This window comes from Aulonocara stuartgranti, assembly GCF_965226115.1.
Source record: "Aulonocara stuartgranti genome assembly, chromosome: 15".
Classification (NCBI taxonomy): Eukaryota; Metazoa; Chordata; class Actinopteri; order Cichliformes; family Cichlidae; genus Aulonocara; species Aulonocara stuartgranti.
The window spans coordinates 10,639,854-10,655,283 of NC_138951.1; the positions used below are offsets into that span (position 1 = coordinate 10,639,854).

The 15,430-nt window shown below is 40.5% G+C and overlaps 1 protein-coding gene across 1 annotated transcript; it reads left to right on the forward strand.

The window, feature by feature from the left end:
* Positions 1-728: 728 nt before the first annotated feature.
* LOC309690080 (testis development-related protein) lies at positions 729-15,229 on the forward strand. Its single transcript, XM_082506931.1, has 4 exons — positions 729-1,214; positions 7,446-7,502; positions 11,981-12,096; positions 13,346-15,229. The coding sequence occupies exons 1-4, from the start codon at positions 1,128-1,130 to the stop codon at positions 13,797-13,799; spliced, it is 714 nt and encodes a 237-aa protein (XP_082363057.1). The 5' UTR covers positions 729-1,127; the 3' UTR covers positions 13,800-15,229.
* The last annotated feature ends 201 nt before the right edge of the window (positions 15,230-15,430 follow it).

The window sequence follows — 15,430 nt, forward strand, 5'->3', positions numbered from 1 at the left end:
TCTACAGTCCAAAGACATGTGAGAGATTAGGTCAATTGGTGATTCTCCAAACTTTCTTTAAAAAGATAAGTAAAGTGCAATGTTAAACTAAATATTTAAAATTAAAGAATACTGTGTGCTCTTAAGGGTGAAAATAGCGCAGGTGTCACAAGTTGTTTGGTACTTAATTGAAACACAGACCAAAATAATATTTTCCCCAATCTTCCAGTGAGTCTTGCTGCAAATGGGAAACAGATTATGGAAATACAATGCCACAATGATAAGACAGCAAATGTGACACAACAGGCATGTCCAGCCTTTCTCGAGTAATTACAGTTTCCATGCACCTTAAGGTATCTCGATTTTCTGTCAATTTACTCTAGACTGTGTTACATGTTGGTGCGTCTTTATACGAAACACATACACATAGAAATGTTAGTCTTGGTTATTTTCAAGACCAATAACATGTTATAAATTAATGTCCCCAATGACAAATAAATTATGACTGGTGCCACGTCAGAATAAACAACGCAGCAACATACTAATAAGAGCATGTTGAAGCTAATAGTTTTGACACTGTAGTTTTTCTTCTGCGCCTTTAATTCAAATACAAAACAGACTGATGTCGCTATTTATACATTTTGACTCCCTGGTAAGAGATAAAAAAAGAGGGGGAGAGAGTGACAACAGCTATTCTTGGCGTATACTTGTATACTTCCTCTTCATTTATAGGTGAGTTGCGTTGTTATTGGCTGGAGATGAAACGTGTGACCTCTTCCTCTGTCTTCCATGGCAACTTCAAGCAGTCGGAGGAGCAGGGGGATATGGGAGGAGCGAGCGCTTGAGCTCCAGGTGGTCGCGCAGACTGCGTAAAAACGCACGACAAACTATTACGAAACGAATCGCGATCGTCACCTAGCTTCTGACACGTCTATGAATGAGCCGCTAACGGAGAAAGCGGTCTCGATTCTCGGCTGGAGAAACCACCGAGAGAGTTCAAAGGCTAGGGTGATGCGTCGCTGAAAGAGTTATCAAGAAAAGACGGACAAAGCGACGCAGGACAGTGCGGGGTCGACTTCAGAGTTTCTCATACAACTTTTTTTTTCTCTATAGGACCGACACGGTCCATTTCAGCGACAAGTGGAGATATGTTTAAGAAAACCAAGAGTAAAGTGCTGGTGGATTACGCGTCAGAGGAGGACGACATGTCCTGGCACTATCATCACTCCTACAAGGTAATGACACGGATAAAAAGCAAACAGAGGCATTCACTGCTAATAATGGTACGCTTATACTCTGATGAACTCGGGAAGCTGTAAAATTGTAGCAATACAAACAAAAAAACGAAAACTGTATCAAAATGATTGATTTCACCTGTTCAGGCTTTTTAAAAATGACTTTAATAAACACAAATAAGAATATAAAGTAGCCTGAATAATTATACATCTGTTTAAATAATGACAAATCATAATTCTTCTATTTCTTATGTTTTCTTCTCATAAAAGTTGCCAAATAGACTTCAAACAATGAAATGGAGGAGGTGCACAAGTGCTGAAACTCAGGTTAGAAAATGCAGCTTGGAGGTCAAAGAAGGGAGCCTGAATCTAAGAGCTAGAGTGTGTGGACTAATTTTGGCACAATACTGCTCAAGTATAAGAAATATAATTTAAATTAAAACGTAATAAAATAAAATACAGGAGGGTAAATTCAGCATGTTATTATAGAGATGGATATGATTTAATGTACAGTAGGTTAGGTTTTACATGCAACTTTGAATCTATTTGCAGTTTTCGTAAAGGTCAGAGGTGTGATTGGTACTTAAGAAGGCATGGTTCACTAATGCCTGTTTGTTGTGGGTTGTGTTTTTTTCTTCTTCTTTTTTTGTTACCCATATTTTCCAGGTAAACAATAAGAGTGTGAGAGGTCTAAAGAACCTCTGTATCACCACTTGTAAGCAGCTGGGCTCTGTCATGCTGATGGGAGCATGGGGGAGGATGCATACGCACCCACAGACACACAAGGATAGCCAGCCACGACTCATTGCTCATAAGAAATAGCAAGGTGACATGTTTATCAGTTGAGATTCTTGTGGTGGTGTTTTTAACCACTTGGATCAGGTTTTGAGTAAAAACCTATGTTGAGTGAGCATAAGGTGCTCACATCTAGTTGAATAGTGAAGCTCCAGTGAAAGAGGAGGAGGACGGGCGGCTTCCAAATCTCTGGATACATAGATAAATCTGTTAAAACTCATGGGATATTTTATTCCTCATAAAGGTTGGAGGCACAAAATAATGTGCTTTTGTCATGCTTGCGGTATGTAATCAGCTTACTGTATGCATGATCAAAGCTTCTTTAAAAGGCCAGCCATGATTTTAGGTTTCTTTTTGGTAGAGCGAGTAGTGAATCACATTTTTAAGGACATTTGCAACACCAATTACATAAAAATGCTCTCCTTAATCATATCAGTGTCATATTTTACTCACTGCCTGCACCTCCATCCCTGTATACACCTCAGACTACATGTATACATTTGTCATGCAGTACACAATTGGGAAAATCCACCAACATCATTTCCCAACATTTTTCATCTGCTGTTGTGACAGTGCTGATATCTGTGACCCTTGGCTTAGTTTTATCAACCTCCAGTAATAACGCATGTTTCCCTTACATGTGTAGGGGACAGAGCTGCTCTGAGTTCACTTTGTGTCTCTGTCGCCAGTGGTCACAAACAAAAAACTATAAACTGACCTAGGATCAGAGCAGCAGCTGCTCTTTAGAGATCCTGGGAAAGCAATCAAGGAGGAGGTGGGTGGAGGGGGGGTCTTGTCCCGTCTGCATGGCAGTAAAGTACATAAAAGGGTCAGGGGTCAGATCATAAAATGCTGTAAACACAGCAAAGACCCAACAGGATGAAGTCAGGATTAAAGTTATGATAACAAAGTCTGCAAAGGAAAGATTTTTTCCTTCCAGTTATTCAAACTGACGTAGCTGCACTGTCTGATTTACCACATGCAGAGCAACCGAAGAGGAGAGCGAAGCGAATCTGCAGCATTTTTGTATCACAATGAAATTGCAGGGATAGCCTTTTGAATTCTTCTGTACTTTTTAAACAAAAAACAAGAAAGACCCCCCCCCCCCAAAAAGGATTAATCCACTTTAAAGCTACAAAAAGTACCAAATCTACTAATTATCTTGACAAATCGAGGACAGAAAATAGACGAGATGACAGCCTGTAAGCACAACATGGGAAAAACACATGACTACTTAAGTGATAATCATGAAGAAAACCAAAATGGTCTTGTTGAGGCTGTCGATTGAGCTCTGTCCTGAACTTTGTGCTGAGTCACACTGTATGGAGTTTTTTTTTCTGTACCATTTTTCGGTATTAAGTGTAGCTTTCCTGAAAAAGAGAACATTGCTGGAAACTACTCAAAACAACAATAGTCTGATCTGTTGGCTACTGTGCGCCTACACTCAAGCCATCAGGGGTCAAGTTTCTGCTTAGGAGAATCTGAAATCCTGCTCTTTAGCTTTCTCCACCCACATATATCCAGGTGGCCCAAGAGTCAGCCAGCGACCTTCATTGTGTTATATCTCACACCTCTTCCTCTGTTATTTTGTCTGACAAATATACTTCCACGTATTTAAATCTCCTGATCAAAATCTTATTTTTGCTTATCGTCATCACAAGACAGCAGATCTCTTTGGTTGTAATAGTGGAGAGACCTGCAGTCGGACAGATACGGACAAGTAAAACACAAAGACAGGGAGGGAGAAAAGAGCAAGAGCAGAGAAATGCATAGCCTGAAGTTACTATCATTCCTTTTGTCTATGAACAGTGCACCGGGGTGACAGCAGGCCCTGTGCCTGCTTGCTTTTGCCACTCACTTCTACTGAAGTTCAACAAGTTGCAAGCAGCTGTCAGCTTGCAGAAGGTGTGTTTGCCTGTTTGTCTGTGGCTTACTGCAGTAACACTCCTAAATGCTTATATAAAACCACCATGACTGTGAAGTGGGGTAATAAGAGTATACATCACGTCTAGCGAACCTTTGAAGGCCTCACTTCTAAATCATTGAGTCATAAAGAGGATAGTAAAGGAAATGTGATCCCCTGCTGAAGGGAAGAGAGTTGAGTTCCTGGACCTCAGACACTTGTTTGGTCTCACAAGTTTGCCTCAGTCCAACACTAAAAATGTCATAAATAGGATCTGTCTGAATGCTTTCTACATTTAGCTGTTCAATACGGGGACCAGGAGATGGCTTGTTTAACTTGGGATGAAGAATGGGAACAGTGGGGGAGTCTATTTTATGAAGCCGTTTAGTATAAGGTTATTTAGTTTTTTTTTTGATGAATCTAGAAAGAAGGAGAGCCAGCAGAGAAAATATGGGGATTGCAAAAACAACCTGATAAAGACTACACGGATGGATAACAAGGAACAGGTGAGTTTAATCCGACACTTGGGAGAGTGGGGAAACGATCAAAGGAGGGAAGTAAAAGCCACAAAAGGATCAAACCTTCAAAATAAAACAGGAAATAAACTGAAAGAGGTACATGTTAAGGAATCAACAGCACAAACAAAGAGAAAAGTAGGGGTAATGACAACTGGGATAAAATGCAGATGATGATAAGCCCAAAAAATGTAGGTATACATCAATTCAAATGATGTGGCTAGAGTGTTAATAGTGGTGCTCTGTTCATTCTGCTTCCATGAACAAGCATGTGGCCTTTCTCTCCATTTACAGGCTTTCTTTTAAGCCGAGCAAACTTGCTTGGTATTCAGTCTACAGGCGTGATACTGGCATGCATGCCCTCATTTAACCTTTGGCAAAAATGTAAATAAGCACATTTCCCAAGATATTAAACTGTTTCCTTAAATGCTTTCTGTGTCCCTGGGTTTGGAGAATGTGGAGTATAAATATCGCTTCTTTGGTATTGGAATTCAGAGTGGTTCTTTATCGCCCGGCAAGCTCGGTTGTGAAACACTGCGCTTAAATGTGTGCAGACACAAAGAGGGAAAGTGAGAATGCAAAAAAGGCCGCCCTGGGGGTGTGAAATAAGAACTCCTGATCTCTGTTGTTAGGAGGATTTTTTTCCAAAACACTACTCCCCCTTGCCCTGAATCTCCTCCCCCCCCTCACACTCTCTGTTCTGAAGTTGTTAATGCTTTTTACGCTCAAACAGTAGTCAGCAATTGTGTGAGACTGTATCTTTGATCAGCTCAGGTGGCGGAGACCCAGCAGACTTTGCTCAGACATGTCCAACCACCATCTCTCCTCCTCTGTCCCATAGAGTTTGGAGATGTTAAAAGTTAATGCAGCTTTGATCATTTAGCAGGAATTCTGGCGCCGCTCCTATAGAGGCTTGGCTGTACAATTAATGACTTCAATCAACCTACTTATCATGATTTAATATCCTTAAGTCTTCTGGGGCAAGTTAAGTAATAAAACTGCAAGATATGGATGATGGGATGTGTCATTTAAAATTCTAAAGGAGTCTGAAGTTTATCAAACTGTAAAGTATTTTCAAGTGCAAATATTGCTTTTGAAAAATGCTTTTGCTTATTGTCACATTTGGCATCTTGGTGTAGAAGTTGAGACAGTTAGACTCTAAGAAGAGATACAAGTTAGATGTAAATACAGCTGAAATAAAACGATGGCGTGAAATAACACTGACACTGTAAGCCGAAATAATGGCTGGTATAAATACTTATGCCATGATTTGGAAGAGATGACAGAGGTGTCAGGTGACTGAAACTGGTGGGCAGGTGGTAAAAGAAAAGGACCTGGAAATGTCCACAAGAATTCCAGGAAAAAGTGAGGTGGAAAAAGTGTCGTAAGGGAATGACTGAGGTAGTGACAAAGATAATGATCCTCAATATATTTTGTAGTGGTTTGTATTTAGGTGTGATGTTTTACTAGGAGTGTACTTCCACAAAAACATAAAAAAGTGTATTTCAAATTTAATATGAAAGAATGCCGATTTTATTTACCCACCTCTATTTGAATACATTAAACTATACTTGTTCATTCAGTTATCGTGGTAATTTTATGACGCTAACAAATGAAAACACTCTTGTAGCATGTAACTAAATGATTACTGTTCTGATAAAAACTCCATTAGGTTTACAGTAAACTTTAGTACTTCTACTTTCAGAGCAAGTGCTTTCTTGCTGCAGGCCTAATTCATCCATTTCACACAAATGCCCTTTTTCCTATACCTAAGCACTTTTAAGCTAGTGTTCACGCATCAGGGGCAACTCTGGGTTTGGGATGATTGCCGAGGATACTTCAAATTGTAGACTAGAGGAGCTTTGTGGAAGTGCAAATATAACGGTCTTGGAAAAAAAATGAAAATTTAGTGAACTGTTATTGTTTGCTTCTTTCTGTTTCTTGCATATTTCTTGTGGGTGTGCAACTATAGTTAAACCCTACAATAATAAAGTGAAAACAGAGAAAACCCCAACAATCAGATGAACCCCTATGAGCAAACGATTTGGCAACAATGGAAAGGAAAAACTCCCTTTTAACAGGAAGAAACCCCCAGCAGAACCAGGCTCAGAGAGCCTGGTTCTGCATCCCAGTCTGCTTTTAAATACTCTAGAAAACATGTATGCTATGCCTTCTAAGGATGCTGCCTAAGGGAAGCATATGTAATGTAAACAGAATTGGTCCTAGGAAAGAACCCTGTGGAACTCCATAGTTAAAGTATTTGAAGAAGCCTCCCCATTTACATGAAGAAATTGGAGTCTATTAGATAGATATGAGTCAAACCACTGCAGCGCAGTGCTTTTATTACCTACAGCTTGCTCTAATCACTATAATATTCCTTTAACAATGTATATAACCTACTACAGTCTCGAGGAGTCATTGTGGAATAAAAGTGGATAAACATGCAAGTATTAAAGCAGACCATAAAAATTGCTTATATAAATAATAAGAGGTAGAATATTGGTGAATGGAGTTATTTACATGGTTAAACAAAATGCACAAGCCCATTGGCAATTATATAAAAGCCAAAACAAAGGGTGTCAAATAATAACACAAATACAACGTCTATATTAAAAACAGTCTGCAGACTGAAACACAATGAGACCAAAATAGCTCTGTTCAGTCCACATATTGTTGAGGACCATTAAGGGAAGAGGTCATGGGTTTGTTTTCTCTCCCTTTTGTTTAAATCTGCCCTCAGAGCTTAGTGGTTTCCCCCCATCTCTCCCAGCTCTCTATCCATCCATCCATCCCTCCATCCCTCCATCCCTCTATCTCGCACTCCAAATACGGTGTGTTTGTGTTAGCACTTGAAAACGGTTGCCTCCCTTTTTTTTTTTTCTTTTTTTTTTTTAACAGGAAGGCATGCGCACAGTCCGCAAACACACAATCCCTGCTTTAAAATGTGAGAGTTTCTGTTTTGGGGCGGGGAAAGGTTGCTATTTGTCTTAACTCACTGCGGGTGTATGTGTGTCCTAGGACAAAGACATACAAGGAGAGGAAGAGGATGAGGAAGCCGTCACTGCAGTCTCCAAGGTAAACAGCACCTTCACAGCTATTCAGACAGAACACAGACGCAAACAGACTATCTGCTTCCAAACATACATCAGCTTACACAGTTGACACGTGATGGTTGTCCGCTCAAAGATATGCACTCAGGCGACCCACGCTTATCTTTCTGTGCACACGCTCAGAACATCGCAGGAATCGACCCTGAAAGAGTCAATTTTATGTCGCCCAAAACATCCAGATGCTTTAAATGGCCAATGCTCTGTCAGTTCACACACGCACGCATGCACAAGCTCAGTGTCACTGCACTGTTTATCTGTAAACACACCAGCTGTCAGCCATCATCCCCCGTCTTATCCTTAACCTTATCGCTGGAAAACTGTCTGGGTTGTTTTGTCACTGTGTGCGTTTGTATTGTCAGCCTTATCCCAAGAAAGAAAAAAAATAGGTTATTTTGACCTTTCAGTGGACTGTTTCTTTTATTTAAATCACTTCAGTTCAGTCATCTAAGGTATCGGTTTTTATTTTGTAGGAACCTCTGATGTCATATCACAACATGGTTTTGTAAATAGTTTGAGCAAAGCAAAATTACAAATTGGAATATTTTCCATTCAAAATCATGATGCAGGTGCATTTGTAGCTGAAGACAAGTACAAGGCCACTTTTCTGGGAATCTTCTTGTTTTTCAGCAGGTACTTGAGGGTCACCAGCATTTTGCCCCTTAACTTGTATGCCTTGCCTCAGTGGATCAGAGAAAATAAAGTTAGTCTTCACTTGCAGAAGGCTTCAACCTGCGAGTTTTCATCAACCATAACCATATTGGGCTTGCTAACTCTCTAGTGGCACTCTTTAATGCTTTACTTTCCTAGCTGATCTTCTGCAGGAAATCGTGCACTGTTCACAGCCAACTTTGACAGGAAATGACACTGCGTGCCATTCTTTGACAAAGGCCTCATCAGCCAGATTTTACTACGTGGCTTTCTTCAGATCATGAAAAATGGACAGCGTGTCCTCCTGGAGCACAACAAGTTTGACTAGCAAGATGGTTTTTGTGCACAGTTGCATCTCCTAGTTAGAGGTGTGGTGCAAAATGTGGGGCAGGCAGTTGTTGTTGCCTTTGAAGCAACATCCCCTTCCCTTTGGAGGCTGATAGCCTCAAGTGGTGACGGCCTGGAGTTTATTAGCTTTGACCGTCCATTTGGTGATTTCTCTTACGGCTTTATTATGCCTCAGCCTGTAGCAGACATCTCTCGGTGCTTTAGGACATCCAATTAAGATGTGTTTCAGGGTTCAACCAGGCCTGCTCCACACTGCATACAGGTTGTGTAATCATAGTGATGTTCATTAACACCATACATTTAAAACCCCAAAAATTAACCAAACATGTTTATGAGAAAGAAACAATGATTGAAATGTATTACTGTGACTGTGTGTAAGCATCCATCACAGTTTGCACACAGCCTTCCTGGTTCATTTGAAACTTCTAGTGCGTGTGTACATTTTTTCTGTTTAATAAGCAAGCATCTTAAAACCTGTCTGACTGCTTATATTTGACTTTGTCCAGGCACTGATACATGTAGCACTAATTATGTCAGTCAGTACTGCATCCTCACAGCTCTTAGAAACAATGACCAAAATAATTAATATAAGATTTAAGGAGTCACAAATTAGCTGAGCTGAAAGTGAGTCTGCTGGAGGAAAGCTCTGATCAGCTAAATCAGCTTGGTCATCACTGCTGTAAATATAATAAACAGTGGTTTTATTTTGAGGGTTTGAGGACATGTGTCCTTTGTCTGTGGAGGTGAGTTTTATCTCAGCGCTCTGTTCATCTTATAATCTGTGCTGACGGCGGTCCTTTACTCAAAGGCGTGCTGTGTGTGAACTTGTTAAGTCTGATTTGAAACCGCACACAGGTGATTCATTGTCTTTCAACCCCGGCTGGTCGCTCGCTTTATTGTATAGCCACTGTATTCGACTCAGTTCACAGGACATATTTCATACACCGTCCTGTTTGTGAGGACGGGGTGGCCGAGCTGGAGAAGGGAAGGAAACTGAGCATTCTTTCGAGGAGCTGGGCTTTTTGGAGTGGAACAATCAGTGTGGAAGAAAAACAAGGCTGAAAATAGCCACAGACACTGTGGAAGGCTGCAATTCTTTCACCCTCTGTTGTTCCAGCTCATATTAGGACTCACTAAGTGCACAGGGAGCCCTGAAAGTGGAGGTTACCTGTTGCTGTTTCACTCTACGATGCTTCAACAATGTTCATTAAGCTTAATGAACATGCTTTTGTACTTAAAAATAGGCTTTCATGGGCAGATGCTTCTTTACTTTCAGAACTACCACTCTGTTCTATACATTTTATCTAATGCTAAAAATAATGAATTGAATAATTAATTGGTTAACGAGTCAAACTGCAAATTAATGGACAAAAAACATACCCCAATGACTACCACATGAGGCCCCTAAAACCACTTGTGTGCTTTCAGTCCAAAGCTAAGCTAAAACAACCAGCTGCTGGCTTAAATTTTGTGGGAAATATGGGAACATGTTATTATTCACCTTATCAAATTCAAACAAGCTTATATCTTAAATGTTGTTGTTGTTGTTGTTGTTGTTGTTGTTTGTTTTTTTAAAAATTATTATTTAAAGCTGTTTTTGGTGTCATTAGAAAAAGCAAATCCACTAGAACTTTTCAAGGTATTGCACTTGACCCATAGTCCTGTGTTTTCTCTGGGCTCTGTTTACAGAATATAAAGACTGTAAATTATGCATAAAAAAAGAAGATTGGGTTAAGATATGGGCTAAGAAGACAACTCTCACCTTGCAGAGGAGAGGTAGCACAGGGCGTAGAGTGGGTTGTTTATTAATTGGAGGGTCAGTGGTTTGATTCCTGTATATGAAAGTTCAGTATCTTGGTTTGTTTGTGGTTCTACCCCTTTAAACTGTTGCTTTTGGTGCACTGGACAGTTTTTAGATCAATTATGAAATTAATTGGTGATATAAATAATGTTCATAATAACCAAGGCCTGATTGTGAGCTTAAAACCCCCCTGAATTTATCCCCAATGTGTGCAATTCATGCAGCAATCCCTCTGCTTCAATGTCAGAGGTATGGAAAGAAGAATTTGGTCCATAACACCTCCATTGTTCTGCCAAGCGTGAATAACACAGAGAGCCAGAGAGCCATTTGCTTTACCTTCTTGGCCAGTCACTGAGCTGCTTTGGATCTAGAGGCCCAGAGGTTAGAGCACAGTGGCAGAATAGGCAGGCCTCTATTTGTGCAGGCATGCATGCAAGCACATACACTCATATACGTCCATTCAGAAAGGCTCCAACTCTTTCGGGATCTCCGGTTTCTTTGCTGGACAGCTCGAACTGCTTCTGCAAACCTTATGCAGTTTACACTCGATGGCACTCGGAGAACAAGAGCTGGGCAGTCAAGAGTTGAGACAGGGTGCTGAAACAGCTGAGATGAGGTTTTGTAAATGTTTTTTGATGATAATAAACAACAGGAAACTGGTAGGGGGGCAGTTTGCCTGCAGGCATGTTCAGAATGAGAAGTGAGTGGAGGATATTTGGGATTTTTTTTTTCTACTTATAATCAAAGAGACTTCCTCTGAGTGAGATGCAGAGGGAGATATGATGCATTTTCACTGAGTAAAGTGTTTAAAGATCCATCAGAGATATGAGCTGTATCTTAAGTATTTGCATGTGTATGACTTTAGCTGGTGGAGCCTATGTAGTGGTAGTTTTGTAAAGTTTGTTTTATCTGTTGGTGACAGATCTTATCATACGTGTTCCTGTTAGGCTTTGGGAGACAGCTGATTTCATATCCAGCTCATTGTTTGTTTGTTTGTTGTAGCTGCTGGTGGCATCCTCTGGTCAGAGATCTGTGCAGGTACTGCACACAGAGCCCTGAACTAAAGTCCTTCATAGGTATGAGAACAATAAAAGCAGTTGAAAGGTCATGTCAGGGTTAAGCTCATTAATCATGTAATATTGTGTATACTGAGAATGCACACTCAAGCAAAGGCGACCACGGATGTGAGTAGGAGTCAAGACCTTGATAGCTGACCTTGGGAATTCTTCCCAGGCGAGAAACAAAGCCAAAACTTTGTTCCGCGGTCGCTAAGGGCGGCTGCGTCAGTGCTCGGCGGAAATCTGCGAGGGCATGGCAGGGAGGAATTCTGATGTGACGGGGAGGCTGGGATTTTCAGAGGGAGTGGAGGATCTCCCGGTGGAATGTGCTCTATGCCAGTGAGGCCCATAACAGAAATTCCCCCCTCCCCAATCCAAAAAAAATAAATAAAGATTGCACGTTCATCAGTGTGAACATGCTGCTCCTCTCAATTCCTGCAAAGCCAACTTTGTGAAATCCTCGTCTTCAGGGTGTATCAATCACTCACAAACAGGCATACAGAGATATCAAGCTAACATGCAACAGATGAGTGAAATCGAGTCAGATCGGCATTTCAAAAACACTCTTGTCTTGCTGGTGTCTCTCAGGAGGCCAAAGTGAAGAAGATCATGTCCAAGAAAGACAGGAGGGAGAAGAAGATGTTCTCATCTAAAGATGACGAGCGTTTCTTGCTAACTGGAGAGAAGCTGGCTGACCGCAAAGGGTGAGGTTATGCGCTTATTACCTTTATCATATTCCAAATATTTCTCTTACTAGGGGGAAAAACTGAGCTAACACAAAGTAGAATATGTGACAGAAAATAACTCCAAATGAATAATAAGAATAAGAAGCGCTCCACTGTTTTCGCTTCTATCATGGTGTAGAAGGCAATGTTGTAAGAAATGGTCTTTCTGAAATTATTGATTACCGATCAGCAGTTCTATATAGACATATTGATTAATAGCATGCAGTAAATGCACAGTCACGTCACAACTACCCACAACATTTCTGGTTTCCATCATGTTTATACAGAGGCACTCAGTAGCCATTACTGGTCAAGTGTGTGAAGTACAAACATTTACACTCCTCACTAAATATAATGGATCCATGTCAAAACCACTTGTGTGTATATTTAGTCATGTCACAGCTACCCACAATAAATATATATATATATATGTATTCATGCATGCCAAAGCTTTATTGTCCAGCTGTTGCTAACTTTCAGACCCCTTGAGGAAGTGGAACATGTATGAAGGTGGAAATCTTAATCAGTTCACTTGCTTTGATAAACAACAGGAATTCCCATATAATAGCTCACTGTAAGTGTTTCCCACCCAGACACTCCTGTTTATGTAGGACGGGGGAGGAGGGGGAGGATGGAGGGGTGGTTCTTAGTAAGTGGCTGTTATATATCAACATGTTTAAGACTACAGTTATGGTTATAAGTTTACAGGCACTCATCGTTGGAATGTATGTCATGGTGATTTTGTACTTTGAATGATTTCTTTTAACTTTTCTTCTACCAGGAATGATTGTACAGCAAACATCTGCAATGACTTTAAAAATCAAGAATTGGGTGAATGTATTTTTTTTTCTAATCCACATAGGCTCACATATCTGCTTACACTCATTTAAATCTCTCCAGTTGTTTGAAATCATCAGTTCAAACAACTGCGCGTAATCAGATGTTTTTCAGATGTGGCACAACTTTTCCAAGGTTTGGAAGAAACCCCAAACTGTCATGCTCATATGAAAGAAAATTGCTTAAATGTTCAGCATTCAAAAAGTTCAAATCTGCTATAAACTGGAATGTGCTTTTTAAAAAAGTAATCAAAGATGTATACTGTACAATCATTCCACCCAGAAAAAAAAAATCAAAGAAATGATTAAAAAAATCCAAAATTGCCTTGATATTAAAATGTCAGTGAATGCAAATTTCTGACCACAACTGTATATTTATTTCCTGCTCAAAGGTCTCACAAGAAAATCAAGGATGAGGAGAAGGAGAAAGAGAAGAAGGACAAGCCAGAGAAGGCCAACTGCTTCTGGGAGAGTGTTACGATGACGATGAGGCAAATCTCCCCTGCCAAAAAACTGGAGAAGATAGAAGGTTGGGAACCACCACACTTGGAGAACTTCGCTGAGACTGCTCCTGATGAAGCGCTGGTAGGCAAGAGCCAAAATGGGGACGTGGCAGAGTCATCCCCCAGCTCCCTGAGCATCCCGGCGACGGCGTTAGAGCTCCCCTCCTGGTGTGGACGGGGTCAAGAGGAGGACTCCTCCCGCTACGCTAACCTGTTGGACTCCAATGATTCAACAGCTGCCGTCAAGTGGACGGCCCGTGCTAAAGTCAAGCTGGCCGGCATCAGCAGGATGAGCAGAGGGATTGTATCAGAGAGTGCAAGTGTATGGGAGGGGTTTAAATAGCAGCACTTTATACCTCTGTACTATCAATAAATCTGACAATCTGAACCAAATATTTCTTTCTATCTAGCTCTGGACACAACCAATGTTAATGTCAACATCATGCTGACATGTTGTAGTGAATCAGAATATAAGACGAAGTATTCTGACTGAATTTGTGACTTTTAAATCACAAAAACTACAACTGAACAAAGGAAAACCTTCAACTGCTGTACATTTTTATCTGCAATACTCACTGGCATGGCAATTACATAAATAATGTTGCCAAGAAATAAGAAAAGTGATTTTTATTTAATCTTTGGGGCGTCACTGGTAGAGACTCAATGAAGAATATCCTGCTGAAGACGTTTTTGTTGGCTCTCACTTCCTTCCTGTCTATGCAGTCGCAGTATGTGAGCGATGAATGTCTTAAGCCTTAACTTGTATATTAATTATGGGCTGTGCAATCACGAAACAGCTTATGACATAGCATTTACGTGTAAAATACCCGTGTGTGTTTGAGAGTGACAGAAGATGACTTTGTGGGAAGACAGCTGGCATCACGGCTCTGAGATCTGAATCTCTGCTGTTGTATTGGGGCTGATGCTGCACTTGTGCCATATCAGACTTATAATAAGGATTTCTGATCAACATTCATGTCAAAATCTACATTAAAACGGAGAAAACTACATTTCCGGCATGTAATAATTGAAAAGTGATTAAAAACTCAATGGATTTTGTAATATGCTGACAATACATTGCATTTTAATCCCCAGATGACCAACTTTGTGATCAACTCACCATCTTTATGACATGAACATTTGTAAGATCTCATCTGTAGCATCTATCCCATATGATGGCAAAGCAGCTCTGCTGGTGGTTTCATGGACGGATGTTTTTAAATCTGATGCTGGATATTTGTAATTTTGCTAATGATGGAAAAAGTAAACGCCAAACTAATACTAGGACCATTTCTCATGAGAAGCAGTAGCTCTGTGCACTTGTGCCTTGTCATTAAAATGACATCATGTGTTTGCTGTAAACGACCAATCCGCTGAGCTCATTGATGCACCTGTATGTGCTCGACCACACTTCCTGTCTCCAGTTACAAACCAGTGTCTCGGGATGCTATAAGCTTCACCAGCAGGAGCAGCAGAAGTGTTTTTGTTTTTGTTAATTCTTAAATGCTGTGTGATATATTATGTATATTGGCTATAACACATACAATGAAGAGTCTTCTTTTCCTACGATGATTTTTGTTTTCGTGCTTTCCATTGATATGTACTCATCTTTTCTTCTTTTTAAATGGGTTATTTGTTTGATACTGAAATCTGCTTCATCACAACCAGAGATCTACACATATGCAGCTCCACTGGCCGGGATGCCTGTGACTTGTATTTATTCACTAAAAGGCTGGGACTCATTTTTCTCCAGAATAAAGATCTAGACTGACACGCTGCCTCTGCTTCTTTCAACATTTTGCGAGTGAAGTAAACACACTGGACTTTGCTTTTGGAAACTATCTGGACTAATTCAGTGATCCAAACAGAAATGGTCTACTCTGATCCCCCCTCTCTCTCTCTCTCACACACACACACACACACACACACACACACACACACACACACACACACACACACACACACCGAGATAAA

Coding starts and splice junctions, on each gene's coding strand:
- LOC309690080 (XM_082506931.1), top strand. CDS start 1,128: ATGTTTAAGAAAACCAAGAGTAAAGTGCTGGTGGATTACGCGTCAGAG. Junction 1,215..7,445: donor ACTATCATCACTCCTACAAG/GTAATGACACGG, acceptor TGTGTGTCCTAG/GACAAAGACATACAAGGAGA. Junction 12,097..13,345: donor AAGCTGGCTGACCGCAAAGG/GTGAGGTTATGC, acceptor TCCTGCTCAAAG/GTCTCACAAGAAAATCAAGG.